General features: G+C 49.1%; 1 protein-coding gene across 20 annotated transcripts in view; it reads left to right on the plus strand.

Moving 5' to 3' along the window:
• LOC134023204 (regulating synaptic membrane exocytosis protein 2-like) overlaps positions 1 to 17,376 on the plus strand; it is a 57,716-nt gene that overhangs the window by 16,937 nt on the left and 23,403 nt on the right. For 8 of the 20 annotated variants that reach the window (XM_062465117.1, XM_062465121.1, XM_062465109.1 and 5 more), the window contains 7 exons: positions 251 to 379; positions 3,044 to 3,226; positions 4,250 to 4,359; positions 4,884 to 4,916; positions 11,626 to 11,658; positions 13,497 to 13,603; positions 14,560 to 14,729. In XM_062465117.1, coding sequence (XP_062321101.1) covers positions 251 to 379; positions 3,044 to 3,226; positions 4,250 to 4,359; positions 4,884 to 4,916; positions 11,626 to 11,658; positions 13,497 to 13,603; positions 14,560 to 14,729 — 765 coding nt within the window. Of the gene's footprint in view, positions 1 to 250; positions 380 to 3,043; positions 3,227 to 4,249; positions 4,360 to 4,883; positions 4,917 to 11,625; positions 11,659 to 13,496; positions 13,604 to 14,559; positions 14,730 to 15,357; positions 15,460 to 17,376 lie in introns of those variants that run through there. The other 12 variants (XM_062465129.1, XM_062465130.1, XM_062465119.1 and 9 more) reach the window with 9 other exon arrangements.

Raw genomic sequence — 17,376 nt, forward strand, 5'->3', positions numbered from 1 at the left:
ATTTGTTGCTGACCCACCCATCCCAGATGAGACTCCCTCTAACCCAGTTCCCAGGTCACCCTCTACCCAACCCCCCCCCCCCCTCCACCCTGGCAACCCTCTACCCCACAGCCCCTAAATTACCCTCCACCCCTCCCAGCTCAGCATCTCCCCTTCCCCCCCCCCAAGCTTCCCATTCCGTCTCCTCCCGCTTGTTCTCGTTGACCTGCTGACAACACTGACCAGCTGCGGTGTGTTTACCTTTCGCCAGCCGACGCCACGGCAACCGTGGCGGCGTGTACCCGCTGTGTCGGGAAGAGGCGGTCAGGTTACTGCGCTCCGCCAGGATGAACAGGGCCTACTCGGAGGGGGCATACTCCTCCGACCACGACCACGAGAGGTACTCGCTTCACTGTACGGCGTCTCTCTCTCTCTGATGTTTGTCCGCCATCTTGTGGGGAACGTCTCTCCCGTCGTCCGGCTGTCGTCCGTCCGTTAGCTACGTGACGGAAAAAAACGCTGTTTCTAAAACACGATGACCGAACAAAACGGTATATCCTGACGGGAGATATCCGTTTTAATGAACAGGTCATCACACGTGTGGGTGGAGTTGTTTTAGCCGGGGGAGGGGAAACGACAACACCAACACACACACACACACACAGGAGTCTTGGAGATCCTGCGTGGACGTCCGTGAGTCACGGACGATGTGTGTGTCCTGTCGATGTGTCGTACCCGTGTCCTTTGTGGGAGGGGAGTGGGTCAGTGGTGTTTGTGGTCATCAGTGTTGTTGTGTTCGTACTGGAGGGGGAGGGGGGGGCGGGAGCGTGGCGGTTAAACCGTCCCCGGCAGAGCCAGGATGACCAGGGTTAGATGCTCACTCAGTCCAATACCGACCTGCTCTGCTGTTACCTGCAACCGGAATGAAAACAGAATCCCCCCCTTCCCCCAATTGATGCCAGTAAAATAGGCACTCAGCATGCACCCCCCGCCCCCAGAGAAGCATTGCAAATGGTTGAGTGTACACACACACACGCGCACACGCGCACACACCCTGCCATCTGGCTGTCAGTCAGAAACAACATGGCGTTGTAGCGTTTCCTCTCCGGCGGCGGAAAGTGATGAGTCGTCACAAGTACTCTGTGACTGACTGTATTAAACTGTCATAAAGTTTCCCTGAGGCTCGTCTCTCTTTTTCTTTCTTTCTTTCTTTCATTCTTTCTCTCTCTCCCCCTCTCTCTCTCTCTCTCTCTATCTTTGTAATTCTCCCTCTGTCTTACTGCCGATTTCTCTCAGTTTTTTACTATCTTTTTCTCTCTCACTTTGTCTCCTTCCATTCCCTCCCCCCCCCCCCCCCCTCTCTCTCTCTCTCTCTCTCTCTCTCTCTTTCTTTCCTCTGGCCGGCAGGGAAATTAAATGAGAAAGGCTGGCTTCCCCTTGGCAGTCACTGAGGAGAGGAGTAGATTTCCCTCTCTCCTTCAAACGGTGACTGAGTGTCTCCTGCCATTCCCCAGACGATTGGGGAAAAAGAGAGAAAGAGGGAAAGAGAGACACGACGGAGGAGTGGGGGGTGCGGGTGTCGGTAGAGAACGAGTGAAGGGCGGCGACGGAAGAACTACAGTTTCGAGAGAGAGAGAGAGAGAGAGAGAGAGAGAGAGAGAGAGAGAGAGAGAGAGAGAGAGAGAGAGAGAGAGAGCAAGAGAAGGAAAGAGAAACGTCCAAAGCCTCGGGTTCTTCCCCAGTGACCCCGGTCTACAATGACCTTGTGAGGCATGCGTTAGCCACACTGTGCTCTCAGGTGTGAACAAGGCCAGTCCTTCCGGCTGCTTCTACGGATGCACGGCACGTTGCCGCTGTCCTAGTTGTTTGGTCTCGGGGGAAATCCCATGGGAATAGCCCGAACAAACCCTGCTTCTAGATCTGTAGCGTTGGAACTACCAGCATCCGTGGGACCTTCGCTGTAATACACAGCCAGGGCGGGCCGCCCCCTCTCTGTAATGAGCGGGATGACTAATGACAGACGCCTACTTTACCGTTCACACCTATAAAACCCGGGCTAATGATTACGACCTTCATCATCACCGTCGTCATCACCCCCATCACCATCCTGAACAGCTGTGAACTGCCGAGGCTAGTTAAGGTCATGCTGGTACGATGCTGCTGTCCCCTGCTGGACAGTTTCTTTGCCCTCGCTAGCAGACAGGCCTCGTCACTGTTTGTTCACCTTGTACGTTAGCCACTATGTGTGTTTGGTGTTTGGCTGTCCTGCAAATGCTGTTCTTGATCTTCTTCTGGGTGACGAAAGGCTGTTTGTTTTTAGCCTCCCTAAAAAAAACAAAATGGCCGCCCCCTGAGAACAATGACGAAGCATTTGCATAGTCTATGAATATGTATGATGTGATTAATGGGAACTGATTGTCAAGACTATCGTTGTGCATGTTTTAACCTGATGTCACCCTGTGCACGGATGATGGGAATGTACTAATAATGACTTGGAACAATGCAATTAGCAATGCAGTGGATTATCTTCACAAGGTCATGTTGTGGTTGAGCTGTTCCTGGTCTCCAGTGTTGATGTGATGTTGATGTGATGCCACTAAGATACCACGCTCACCTTGTTCCTCCCACTCTCCAGAAGCTTGTGGACGACCACGACAGAAAACACTCTCAAAAGATCACAGTGCCAAATACTCCCTCTTCTTTTTTTTTTTTTCTTCTTTTTTTTCACTATGGAACATTACCTTAACAGGGTCGAGCAAGTTTCACCTGGCTTGTATAAAAACACACAAACCTCATTTGACTAATCAGAATGATCACACACTTTTGCCAAATCACCTATGGTGGATTCTAAGCTCCTCCTACTCAGCCTTACACTTCCTGGTTTTCCAGACAGTTCTAGAACATACCCAGGATTCTACTGCTCAGTCTTCTGTTGCCATAGCAGCAGAATCAGCTAGGCTCCAGCTGTGTTCTTGCCCCCTGGCTCTGCCCCTCCACAAACCCTCTACAGATTTCCAGGTCCCACTGAGCACGTGCAATGCCCTTCTCTCCGTGACATTTGCAGGAACCATGGATCCATGGACAGACATGAGTACCACGCCAGATCCAGATCAGCTGACCAGCGGCCCGCTCTAGAACGGCCCGCCTCCCGTTCCCGCTCCACAGAACGCCCCGACTCCACCCACATGAGGTCCATGCCGTCCCTCCCATCAGGAAGATCTGCCCCCCCCTCACCTGCCTTAACGAGGTGACCCAGGCCACACCCCCATCCTCGACTCATCCCGAGAATGAAGCTCGCCCCTCCTCCCACCCTCACCCCTCAACAAACACCGCCCTCTCACGCCACCCACCCACCCGCCAACCGCACACTCCACCTCACTGCAACCCGCCCTCCAACCTCCACCCTCTCAACCCAGCCAACTCATCCCTCCGTTTTTTTATTTACATCCTGGACGTGCCGTTCCCGGTGCCTGCCTGTTCTCTCATCCCCGAGTTCTGTCACTAGATAGTCGCCGTGGTGACATTTTTGATTTGGGTACACACTACTCATGCTGAACCCTGGGTTGGCATAGTAGCTCTGTAGCTTCCATCTTCGTCCGAGCATCCTGGGAAAACCCTCGACGTTAACACCACATGCACCCTGCTACGACATTGTATTTGGTTATGATTTCTTTGATCATTTTCCAACGGCGTCAGAATGCATGGTCTGAATGGGCCCGCTGGGGGCTCCGCTCTCTCCACAGCCTGCCTGGGTGGACAGGAGGACTCCGGAGAGGCTTCCATCCTGCATCTCCTCTCTTCCAGAGCAATGTCCTACCTCAACCGCAGCCTCCTCACCTGTCATGTGCCAAATACCATTTCCTGCCGTTCTCCGCTTGATTCACCCACCTGGAGATGCTGACTTAGAAGGATTTTTCAGTTTGTGATGCCTGGTTTGTGTTGATCTGAGGATTTTGCGAATGAAGTCTTCTAAGTCAGCCATCTCCACTTTATTTCGACGTATCGAGACAATTTGTAATCCCTTGTTTGTACAATTGACTGGAATGCTTCTTACTGTAGATCCTATTCTTGTTTTGCAGTGAATATAGTTTTTCTACCCCTTGATACGATTGTTATGACAGCACTCCTCAACTCACAAAGCGATGTCGCTAACACGGACGAGTCCCTTGCTTTCTGGGAGTTGTAGGCTGCATGGCCCTGCACTCAGTGGCGGCTCTGCTCCTCCCTTCTGGGCCTCACCCCCCTGTCAACCCCTCTGTGTCGCACTCAGGGCACACCCCCAGAGCGGATCAGCCCAAACCAGCCCCAACAGCACCCCCATGTCCAACAGGAAAGGACGGCAACTACCCCAACTGCCCCCCCAGGGGAAACTGGACAGAAGTAAGTTCTCTATTTAATTTGAAACTTTCGATTGAGGTCCTGGGCTGTGTGTTTGTGAGTGTGTGTGTGGGTTCTTCTGTGTGAGTGACATGTAGTGAGAGGATAGTTGTTTGGTGTGGTTTTGTGCTGGATTGCGTTTGGTTGCTTTGGAGTGAGATTGATTAGTTTGAATGAGGACATCTTTTGGTTGGCTCACAGCGAATATATTTGTTACTCTTGTGACATTGATGCAGTATATTATGGGCTATGGCAGAAGCTGTTGTCTTAGGCTATCAGTGTTCAGGTGCTCAGAAATGAAAGCAATTAGTTTAAAACAAATCGCCTGTCCCAGGAAGCTGCCTTTTCTATCCCTCCTTGTGTGCGTTTGTTTTGAATATACTGCCCGCCCCCTGTGTGACCAGGGCCCTGGAAAAGGCTTACAAACATGCACAGTATTGTAACCTTGGCTGGTGAAACGGGTTGTGCGGTCTGACGTTGTAACGTAACCCCCTCTCCTCGGCTCCTTTTTTCTACTTCCTGCTCAGAAGATGGATCAGAAGGAACGGAGGCTTGTGAAGGTCTGTAGATCCATGTGAAGGCTTGGTCTCTCAGATGGGTGGGGCTAGTGGTGCTTGTAACCCCCCCCCCCCAACTTGAAAGACCAAACCTGTCTGCAAGGCAGGTGGCTGGGATAGCAGGGGTCAGGCCATATCTGCCTCCCCCTCCTCCCCTGGCCTCCTCCTCCTCCCCTAGTTGCAGACTGTCCGTGTGTGTGAGGTTCTGTACTGTTCTGTAGACCGCAGGGGTTCATGTGTCACATGTTCTGTCTAAAAGCTAGTCCTGTTTTGTCGAGGTCCTTGGCTGTTTCTTTGTTGTGGTTCTCCTATTCATGGTTCTGTCCAGCTTTGGGTTCTGGAGTTCACAGTGGTCTTGTTCTGTTATTTATTTGTAGTGGTACTGTAGTATTTTGTAATTCTGTGATATTGATACAATTGAAAAAATGTTAAGTATTTTTATACGAATTGAGATGTCTTTGCTTTTGGCTGCTGTTGGTTCTGTGGTTCTTTGGATGGTGTTGGAGAGAGAGAGAGAGAGAGAGATGAGTTGAAGGTTAAAGGATGTGTGTGGATTATGATTATTAGCTTTCATTTATGATCTGTCTTTATGGGCTTTGCATTTCTGTCACTTTAGGTGTAACATTGTGGTTTTGAAGTTTTCACCCATTTTTACTATGATGGGTTCTATGTGTGGGGTTCTTAGGGTTCCATGTGTGGGGTCCTAAGGATTCCATGTTGGGGGTCTTTAGGGCCCCCTGGAAGTTTCTGATCCACTCCCCTACGTCCTGCCTCTGATCTGCTTCAGCGGTGTGACTCGTCCTAACAAGGCTTGTCACAAACTGTAAACCTCATGATGCTGAAAGTGACGAGCTTGCGTTTATGTGGAGCCGATGCTATGAATGGAAGAGAGGAAGAAAGGATTAGCTTTGAAATAGAGAGAGAGAGAGAAAGAGAGACTGTGGGAGAGAGAGGGAGAGAAAGAGAGAGAGAGAGAGTACAGTGCCGGGGAACTTGTCAAAGCCCTCCCAGAACTCTTTCATCATTGTCAGGGCCCATGAACACTCCGCAGTCTAGCAGGCAGCGAGCCCAGACTCCCCTTCCTTCCTGTCTCACTCTATCTTTCTCCCGTCTGTCTCTCTTTCTTTCTCCCTCGGTCTCTCTGTCTTTCTTCCTTTCTCTCTTTTTTTTCTCTTTCTCTTTCTCTCCTTCCTTCCTTCCTGCCTTCCTTCCTTCCTTCCTCGATCCCTCCCATTGTCTCCCCCCCGACATTGCAGAGTGTGTGTGAGGGGGAGGCTGATCTGACCCTTTATTAGGCATCCCACTGAGGCTCCCGCCACAACTGTCACGTAACGCAAAGAGAGAGGGGTGTCGGGGGGTCTGGAAGGGTTCTGGAGGACCCCCACTCCTTTATACAGAGGCATGTAGTGGAGGTGGGGAGGGGGATGTAGGGTTAGCTCAGCGGTTCGAGCATTCGGTTCAGATCAAGTGGTCACAGGTTCAAATCCCCTTGTAAGTCTCTTTTATATAAGAGTTTCTGCTAAATGGATACATTATTATTGCTATTATTATTATTATTATTATTACAGTACAATATCCAGCATGTTGGCTGACCTGTGACAAGACTCTCTGAGATGTTTATTGAACATTTGGTCTTCGCACAGTAGGAGTGGTAGCAGGTGTACATGCAGTAGTGGAAGCCGTATCCCAGGTGGCCCTTGCATAAAATAGACTGATTAGAATGTTGTCTCAAAGTAAAGACTGTCCCAGTGATTTATCTTCATTCCTGTGCTCTGAACAGAAGACATAAAGGTGTCCACAAAATCACCACGGTTGTTTTTATCTCACTCTCCTGTCAGAGGGAGCAGGGCAGGTGCTATGCCCAAATGACCTTTCACCCCTCAAAGCGTATGAGGGTCAACAAGGTGGGTTCTCTCTTCTCTTCTTCTCTTCCGTCCTCTCATCCGTGTTATTCACCTCAGGTTATCACAGCAGATAAAGGTCCTCTGTAAGGAGTGTTGTGAAGGTGGTTTTCAGCAGCCAGGCTGCATTGGCAGACACTGGAGTCTCCCACAGCTCTCACTTCCTCCTCTTCCATCTGTGTGTGTGTGTGTGTGTGTAGTGTCTGTCACGTTTGCTGTGCTCTGCATGGTCCTTTTGGATCCTGTCCATTCGGCCAGGATGAGTGTGTCAGTCTGTTATCCAGTTTTCAGTATTGTACCCATGTGTGTGTGTGTGTGTGTGTCCATCCTCTCATCCTACCCCCCTCTCCTCCAGACTGTGCAGAGAGCCCCCCTGCCCCACCTGGGAATGGGAGAAAAGGCAAGTTCTCCCGCTAAAAATACCAACCTGGGTTTGCTGCTGCCGATTCCAAAAAAGATATATCTTTGAATATATCTTGTAAAGATATATTTTTGCGTGTGGTCCCTCCAATTTCTCCAAGTTTGATCGTTTTCTGAGTAGAACAAACGTGACCGAGCCTCTGTCGGCTCAGTTGACGTGCGGGATGTAATCGTCGAGTGTGAGGTGGTGCTAGCTGACGAGTATGTGAGTGGAGGGCTGTCTGGGTGAGCTAGCCCCCCCCCCCTATTCTCCCCTCCAAGACCTCATCTCCTATCTCTCTATTAGAACCATTTGAGAGCCTGTTCCTAGTCCTCTGTGTCCAAGTGTCGGAACGCTGTATTCTCGCTCGAAAATTAACAACTAGTTCAATTAGAGGCTCCAGACTATCCAACTAGTCCATGCGGTCTCCACGACAATGAAACGCAAGGACGTTTCCAGAGGAACGCAGGGTACTATATCAGACGTGTCAGTAGGAGACTCGGTCTGACATTGTTTTATCGTCTTCAAAATGGATTGATCTGACGTTTCTTCAGCTGACAGTTTAGTTTTGGTGCTTAGCTAGTGATAGACTTCCTCTCAGAGGGTTGGCTCTCTTGATATAAACAGGCATAGACTAGTTCTAGGTCAATGGAGATTTTTCACCGAGATGGCATCTTGCCCCGTGCTAGAAGTAACCGAGCCGATAGACCTGGAGAGGCTGTTGTTACAGCATGTGGCCAGCAGATGGAGCAAAGTTCATTGTTTTTAGGAGGGAGCTGTCCGTGGCTTTGGTGCTGAACTTGTCTTCCAACGCACTACAGAGCCTAGTTACAACAGTAAATATACCAGTAAATATACCAGTAGATATACCATTAGTTGACTGAAATTCATTGGTTTTATGACATATTTTCCTTTTATTTATTGTTACTATCAAATCGATTGTATTATTTTTTTTATTTTTTTTGTTTGTACTAATGAAAACATTATTACACATAATACAGCTACAATAAGAACATTTCTAAAATAGGAATCATGATAATTTGATATTTGCTTAGTTACTGTCATGTCATACCGTGAGCACAGCTGCTCTAGCTAGCGTGTGCCATGCTGAGCTCTGGTGTGTATGTGCAGCTTGCACACAACTAAGCTCCTGCTATCTCTAGCAAACGTCCCTGTGGTGAGTTAACTTTGTCTCTCTGGGCTTCCCCGCTGTAGAGGTGACCTGGGAGGACCAACAGAAAGGCCTGAACGACTCAGGGTGTGAGGGAGAGACCCCGCCACACCCGCCCCCCTCCCCCGCCCAGCCAGGTTGGTCTCAGTCGCACCTGGGCCAAATACCCACACCGCTATACTAAGTGTGTGTTTGATTTACGAGATGGCTACAGTCGGGCAGACTGTAGCGTAAATTAAACGCACGTCAAAGTATTGGATCGGTGTATTTGACGCAGGATGGTCTTGTTGTGGACATCTGCTATTTGGTGCTGCTGCACAGATACCTAGAAATACAGCCTATAGAACAGACACCCCTGGTCAAAGCAATGGAGGATAACATGGACCTTATTGGAGTTCTGCAGCACTTAGTTGCATGAACTAAGGGTCTGTATTTGCTTGGTGGGCTATATTTCTGTGTCCATTCTATTGCTTTTACTTCTATACTCAGGCTAATCTTTGCATGACCACTGGCCATCTTAGGTCATCGAGGGAACCCTACAATTAACTTTAACCTTTAACTGTCACCAAGCCCCCCCCCCTCTCTCACTCTTGCTCTTTTTGGATTGCTGGTAGGTTGTGCTGAAGTTGTTGCTTGGTTACTTGCAGGTCTAGGCTCCATGGAGGGGAGCGTGAGGGTGGTCGGGGTTGTCGGCCATATTGGAACCACTCCCTCTACCGACCGTAACTGAGACAGTGTTCTCTGAGGGGGGCTGTATCTTCTCTGCCATCCTGGTGGGCTACTAAAGGGAAGCTTGTCTTCTACTGACCACGGCAATGTGTCCAGCTTTGACATTTTCAAAAGAAGTTGCCATTACAGTCGTTATAGTCAATTATCCTCTTTGATCTATTTAGATTTGAAGGAACCAGCTAGTGAAACTGACAGGTAGGCGGATTGTGTTCGTCATGGATAAATATACATAGCGAGAGGTGGTAAACCTGTACATAAGGCCTCATTATGACAGAGAGTGACAGATGTGAGGGAGATGAGGTCAGTCACCTAGGTGCCCATTAACGCCCCAGTCGCCAGTTGACAGAGATATAATTAAAATGATCATCAGGCAGCAATTAGAACGTCTTCAACTGAGCCATCGTTGACTGTGTCTCCAGCCCGACTCAGAATGGTGCTGTTGCCTAGCATCTAGTGTTTTATGTCAGCAACACTAGCTTAAAACTGGGTCAAAGTTCCCGTCAGATGCTGTACAATACTCCCGTGTGCGTATGCAAGCTTGTCTGGCTCTCTTCCTCACTCTCTCAGTCACACTCTGTCTTTTGCGCATTCTTTTTCTTTCTCTCTCTCTCACTCTCTCTGTCACAGATTGTTTTGTTTGGAGCAGACTGGCGTGGGTGGGGGTGGCGGGTGGGGGTGGACGGGGGGGGGAATATGGATCCCAGGTCGAACTGTGACAGGGCTGACTGATCGAGGGTCAGCTGATCCTTCCAGCCAACCGCTGAGGTGACGTTCAGACCGTGTTGTCCCAGGGGGAACAATCAATGTTTTTGCACCGCGTTCATCTTGATTGCTCTACCCAATTAAGACGACACTTACTGATGAAGTGGAGCTATACGCAGCAAAGTGCTTTTTGTTATTGTGGAGGAGTGCGCCGTGGGGGGGGGGGGGGGGGGGGGAGGTGCTTTGATTTTGATGAGCTACCTTTGCTCCCTTGGCTGGCACAATGGGATCAAAGCCGGACCAGAAAGATGCTGCCCGCTGTTCCATATTCGCCTGACTCTTAATTATTCAAGGTAATGGGGCCATAATGGAGCTAAATGCAAATGTTATCTAATCGCTTCTGAAGCGTAGGTCCCAGGGCAGTTCAGCCCCGGCCTCGCCACAGCTCCTCTCAGTGTGTCTGAGGCAGGAGGAAGGCTGAGGCAGGAGGAAGGCTGAGGGAGGCTGAGGCGGTGGGGGGGGAGGGGAGGGGGGGGGGGTGAAGGGGTCAGTAACTGGGAGGGTGGGGGGGGGGGGGACGTCAACTACAGGTCAACAACAACAACGAAAAGATAATGAATGTGGTTTACCCCGAAGGGTTTCTGTGAGGGTCTCAACTCCCTGTCGCCATAGCTACTGCTCCTCGAGACTCAGAGTCAGCAGCGAGGCTGTGTTACGCAAGAAGAGCGGCGCGTGGCGAGCTCTGATTAATGATGCAGAGATGAAAGCACAGCTCATCATCTTCGGAGACTGGGAGAAATATGATCGTAATAACAGAAGGACAAGAAGAGAACTCAGCATATTCCAACCCTCTAAAGACCCGAGGAGGAAGTATATGAATATGTATTGGCAGTTATAGGAGAGGAGGGAAAAACTGTTTCATTAGAGGTGCACAGTGTCTCACAATGGGCCCTCCCTGTGTTGTTGTCTAAGTGGCCCTTCAGGAGCTCTTGGCATGGGGAGCCTCACAGCACTGAGGTGGCTGTAGTACTTGTATTGTTGGCATGGTCTTGGAGCGCAAAATACCTTTTCGTTCGGCGATTCTTTCTCTCTTCTTTTGCTGCTATATGTATGCTTTCAGCTCTTGGTTATTGTTGCCGTTATTTGATTTCCCAGACTGCCTCTCTTTCCACAGTCGTCCCCGACTCGAGTGGATCCTCTCCTCCTCTCCTCCTCCGCCCGCCTCCCCCTTTTCCTCAACTCCTTTCTTCCCCTCCAAGGTCTCAAGCTCTTGTGTCTGTGGTTTCGTCATCTCTCCTCGCTCCTTCGCGGATGTTAACGTCTCTTTGCTGTTCCAGCTCTCCTCCCTCCGAGCAAAGACATCCACCCCCACCTCCTCCTCCTCTCTCTGTCCCTCTCTTCCTTTTCTGGTAACAGTGCCCCCTCTCCTCCTCAGACTCCTTCTTTCCCCGGCTTCCACAGGCCTCTGCTCACACACTTTGTTTCTTTCCGTCATGTGCTTTTGTGGTTTTTGTTCCTTGTTTGTTGTTGCTGCTGCTGCTGTTGTTGTTGTTGTTGTTGCTGTGTTTTGTGGTGTTGTGTTGTCGTGTGCCTCCCCCTCCGCCCTCCCCATCCCGCCCCCCATCCTGTCCTCCTCCCTCACGCTGACCCCCACCCTTACCTGTGCGGTGGCCGGGATGAACGATGCCCCCCCCCCCCCCCCACACGTGTCACCCCCCCACTCACCCCACCCATCCCCTCCCTCCGAGCACCCTCTCACAGTCATCTCCTCTCCTCTGTCTGTCTGTCCGTTGTGTGATGTGATCCCAGAAGACACGGACTCACCCAGTCGGACGAACTCAGGTCTGTCCCTACTTCTTCTACTGTTGTGCGCTCACCGACCCACTTCAATTCCTCCTTCCCGCCCCCCCTGCTCCCCCCCCCCCTCCCCCACTTCCTCCTCCTCTCCTCCTGATTCCCCCCCCTCCTCCCCATGCCCATCCCCCCTCCCTTCTCCTGCTCTTCCCCCTCCTCTCCCTCGACTCCTCCACCTGTCCCCCCCCTCCCTCCCCCCACTCGGCCCTTCCATACTTCAGAAAAGCTACTTCTTTGCCGTGGTTATTTACACACTTTGTCTTCCTGGTTTGCGTGTGTGTGCTTTCCTGCCAGCATGTTCATACTGAACAGTCATACACGCTGGCTTTGCTACAATTTCTCCAACCCTCATGCTGTCTGTCTATCACCATAGAGTCTTTAAACCCGTCAGATGCAATTCCTTTCAAGATTAAATATCACAATTAATGATTGAATATTCTTGTGAATTAACCTTATTTCGATAAAAGGGAAAATATTGAGCATTTCCCGATCTTCTTGGGTTATTAATAAAACTGTAGCCGTGTCTAGGCTTTTTGTTCAATTCATTCATTCATTGATTCGCTCTCTGCTGTTGGTTTTCTTTTTCTTGCGTGCATCTGTGTGTGTGTGTGCGCGTGTGTGTGTGTGTACTGTATGTGCTCTCCCTCACCTCTTTATAACTGAGAAGTAGAGAGATGGACAGAAAACTGTCCACAGAATGGAGACTCAGGTAGGAACACAAACCGGGGTTCGATCCCCGTCCACTGACAGATATGTGAGTGCCTGAAATCACCCCACAAATGTAGTAGAGATGGTTGGGAGACCACATGCGCCGGCTCCCAGAGCTAACCTAGACTTTAGCTCGGCGAGTTTTTCACACCACCAGTCGCACTTGTCCTCACTCTGGAATGGGAATGCCCACTGTCATGTTGTCCTCCTGCTGTGCTGGTTTGGCAGGACAGCAGGTGGCCTGCAAGAAGAACCAGGAACACCCATCTACTGTGAAGATGATTCTGTCTGTTTGTAGGATTGCAGCAATATAAATTGAAGTGAATTGGAAAGTTCTGCTGGTGATGTAGCATAGCATTGTTTTCCTTTTGAAGAAATGTGATTTCTTCATCCTTGCCATTCCCACCAATTCGGTTTGCCCTTTTCAGAACCTTATGGAACTTTCTGGAGCTTTGTCTAGTCATGTTGGCTGTTTGAGCAGCTCCGTGTAGAGTAGCTGGTGTTGAACGAAGCAGTACAACCCCTGATGCTGTCACGGGGGCGTGTGAGTGTGTGAAGATGTAGAGCAGGTCTTGTTGATGCGAGGAACTGGACATGTTTAGTCTCGAAGGAACCCTTTTAATATGTGGAATGAAGCATGGACATAGCTCTTCCTGTCTGTCTGTCTGCCTGTCTGTCTGCCGGTCTCCATCAGCCTATGTGTGGGGGCAACCCGCCCTATGTCCTTGTCAGACCACTACTCCCTACACCCCCCTACCCCCCTATGCACCTGCGGAGACATACAGCAACTTGACAGGAGCAGGCAATATGGCAGTCTTCCAAACCAGCCAATTAGAGGTCAAGTTGAAGCTATTACCATATTGCTGACTCCTGTCAAATCCCCCGAAACAAACCCATCTGTGCACATCACTCAAAAGACAAAATGAGCAATGAACGTCACCTCATGCACGCGGCATTTTTACTCCGCCAAGCCTCCGTCAAAGCATCAAGGCCCCCCTGACGCCCCAGCCCAGGTGCTTAGGAGCCGGAGGGGGTTGGGGTTAGGGACGGGAGGTCTGTGTGCCCCCCTTCCTCCCGCTCCCTCGTCTGAGCGGCCGTGCCTCTGCTCCTGTCCGCAGGTGCGATGGAGGTGGAGGAGAGGACCAGGCTGATGAAGCTGAAGATGAACCAGTACAAGCAGGGAGGAGGCTCCGACTCACAGCTGGAGCAGGACTACCACGGCAAGGTACGGACTGAGCGGGTCCTCTGAGCAGGCTGTCTTGTCTTTCTTTCTAAGACTGTGGTATGACAGCTGTGGGGTAGAAGGAACTGGTTAGGTCTCTTCCTAAAGTAGCTCTATTAAAAGGTTCGATATGGAAAGACATTAGTCAACTTCCTGTTTATGTGGAGTTAATCCACTCCAAAGGGTCGTGGACGAAAGTGTGTTTACATGTTAGACTGTCTCATCTCAAAGAGACATGCCACGCAGCAATTTGTTCATTTAATTCATCTTTCTATTTTATTCTCTTTCTTCCTTCGTCTTTCGGCATAACATAAACAGTGTGTCCAGGGTACATTATAGTGACATATCCCACAATTAATGTATTGTTCTCTTCTTTAGCGCTAAAGAAGGAATAAGAGGAGAGTGATATGGACACTATAAACCAGCACTAATACTGTAAATGGATGATCCAGACTAGCTTGGCTTCAAAGTCTAATCTCCTTATGTCACTCTCTCTTTACTTTTCCTCACTGTTCTACTCTCCGAACAAAATAAACCTGCGCTAATCAGAGCCTCTCAATCTGGATCACAGTTGATTTAGAAAGAGATGAGAAGAGTTAGACGTCCATTCAAATAAACACAATGGCAGACAGTTGGAAGCTTCTGGTCGAAGACAAGTTGTTCTTCGATATTTACAGTAGACTGAATTAGGCTCTGATTGGTGCTTTACCATCCAAATATTATACAAGCACACCTGCGTTCTGTCATTTTAGTCAGAAGTGTTTAAAGAACTTAATCATAGACTTAGATGGACGTGAACCCAACTAAACATAATCGTGTCCTTCTTATATTCTGTGTTAGCTCACTTTTACCTCTGTGACAGTATGATTGTGAGAGTTTTATGATCATAAATAATGTATGTGGTCCATTTTGGATGACTATTTACAATAATAAAATGTTTCCCTGCCAATTGTCCCCAGCGTTCTGGGAGAGATGGTCACCGGGGTTCCGACAACCTGTCGGCTAAGTCATCAGACAGTGATGTAAGCGACGTGTCCGCTGTGTCGAGAACCAGTAGCGCCTCTCGCTTCAGCAGCACGAGCTACATGTCTGTCCAATCAGAGCGTCCTCAAGGAAACCGCAATATCAGGTAAGTTGCCGCTCTACGGATGGAGGGCACGGAGGGCCAAAACCCCTCAAAGTAAAGATCAGAGGTTGCCAGGTTTGGATGGATCTCCACCCCAGAAGTATATTTCTGAACTGCCGTTACCATGTCCAAACCTTTGGACATGGTTGGTTTGACACATAAGGGGAATGCACTGCTAGCATTGTTTCCCATTTCCTGGAGAGTTCAGGTTTGGCTCTGCCTAGCTAAAACAACTGAAGCCAAATGTTTGAACTCTCCATCTCCAAGAGGGGATTTTACCATACCTGGCAATGTACTGATGCAGAAATAATGTTTTTAATGTAAAAATGTGAAAACACATACATGATACTTTACTGTATGCATTCTTACATTTTATAGTCTGTCACCTGTCAGTTAGTCTTTGCTTTTTTCCATCACTTTTGCTCTGTCATTCTTGACTTTGTTTGAGCTCTGCTTCACTTGTTTATTTGGTTTCTTTTCTGCTTTGCATGCGCTCCGCTTGTTGCTTCTGTCACATCGTCAGCCAATCAAAGTCGAGAAGCAAGTCCGTGGAGGGGGATGAGCATGTGGGCGAGGTGGAGGAGGAGGTGGGAGGGGAGAAAGGGGGGAGAAGGAAGGGGGTAGTAAAGGGAGGACAGAAAGGGTCAGAAGTTAACATAGCCAGTCAGAAGGAGCAGGAGGAGGGGAATGAAGAGGACCTCCTGCCCAGGAGTATCTCAGAAGCTGACCTCAGGTAACATCTACCTGCCTTTGTGCACCTTGATGTACCCCCCTTACTGCAGACTAATACCTACAGCTTCCCTACCACCCACTAATACCAGAGGAGAGACCTACAGCTTCCCTACCACCCACTAATACCAGTGGAGAGACCTACAGCTTCCCTACCACCCTCTAATACCTGTGGAGATACCTAAGTTTTCCTACCACCCACCAACACCAGAGGAGATACCTACAGTTTTCCTACCACCCACTAATACCAGTGGAGAGACCTACAGTTTTCCTACCACCCACTAACACCAGTGGAGATACCTAAGTTTTCCTACCACCCACTAATACCAGTGGAGATACCTACAGTTTTCCTACCACCAAACTAATATGTAATAATGTGAGTCAATACAATACACATACTGTACTTTATGTTACTGTGGAGACGGAATAACAGGAATGTCATACACATTAGCAGGGATTTGAGACCTTCATTTGTCTCTGGAATCTCGTGCTCTGCCTTTTTCATTTGTCAGTTATTTGTAAATAATGTGAGTGGAAGGGCCTCATGTCTCACTTAATTCAGCAGACATGAGAGGGCTAGCGTTACTTCTACTGAGAGGACTTGATAACGAAGATCAAAACACTCTTTGAAATCATTTGAAACACTAATCTATCAATACTTCATTAATCCTGCTAACATAAATAAATAACCAACCGAGCTAGCCCCATCTCACTTCACAAAAAAGACCCAACCTGGCTCAAGCCCAACCCTCAAACTTGAACCATGTCTGAAGATAAGATGGAGTTTAATAGCAGCCCAGTTTCTGTCAAAGCCAAGAACAAGCACACAGACAAAGCACGTTTTGGAGGACCCTTACGTTTCCCCTGAGCGTGCTAGCAGATTAGCTTAGCTCTGTCATAAGACTCCCTCAGCCTCACAGTGCATTCACAGCAGGTCACACATGCTTATCACCTACCCCGATGATAGCACCAGGCTGTTTCAAAATTGGCCTCAGAGGAAAAACACCACAAGCTTTGGAGCTTATGTAACTCCCTACGAGTTACTCTCTTAAGTCTTATCAGACTTCAGTGTTTTAGATTCATTAGAGTTTACACTTGGGCCTCAGTTACTCTGATACACATATGCTGTCCAACGTTCAATGACTTAATAAGAGACTTGTAACAGGTTTTCAAGAGGTTTAATAAAGTATGCTGGTTAGAGAGATATTATTGAATGGCAGCTGCTGTGTGATGTTGTTCTTTCATTAACTGTCACTTACTGCATCGTGTGGTTGTGTACCCGTGCCTGCGCTGCTCTGTGCTGTGTTGTGATGTGATTCCCGTACGTGTTGTGTGTCCTGTTGTTGTGGGATGAGACATGTCTGTCCCTCCTATCTCTGATCAAAGCTGTTTTCTGGCGCCAGGTCCGAGCACCTGAAACCCTACCCCACAACCCCTGACCCCCCCCCCCCCCCCTCCCAAGCCCCCGTCCCGTCCCGCCGATATTAAGTTGCTTTCAGCTCCTCTCTCTCTGTGATCCATGCGCTGTGCCCCCACAATCAGACCTGTGCTTCATAACAGCCCGCCATGACATGTTCTGGAGACCCAGATTCAGCTGTGCTAAGAGCATTCTTTTAGCGCGGGCCGAGAGCCTGTTCCAGTGAGACGTGTAAACCACTCAGAGGGAGCGATGTTCCCCAGAACCTGGCAGGAATTGTCAGGGCAACCAACCCTAACACAGACACTGTTTATCACACTTATGGATGGTCATATTCCTGTGTAGAGTAAAAGACTGTTTGCCATGGTGCTGTTCATCAGCAATAATTGACCAATAATTTAAGGATACTCTACCAATATCTTCACATGACCATATCAATATCTTATCACAATCTCATTAAGACACATGATCATGACCATACAAATACCTTATCAACACCCCACC

The sequence above is a fragment of the Osmerus eperlanus genome, chromosome 7 (genome assembly GCF_963692335.1).
Source record: "Osmerus eperlanus chromosome 7, fOsmEpe2.1, whole genome shotgun sequence".
Lineage (NCBI taxonomy): Eukaryota > Metazoa > Chordata > Actinopteri > Osmeriformes > Osmeridae > Osmerus > Osmerus eperlanus.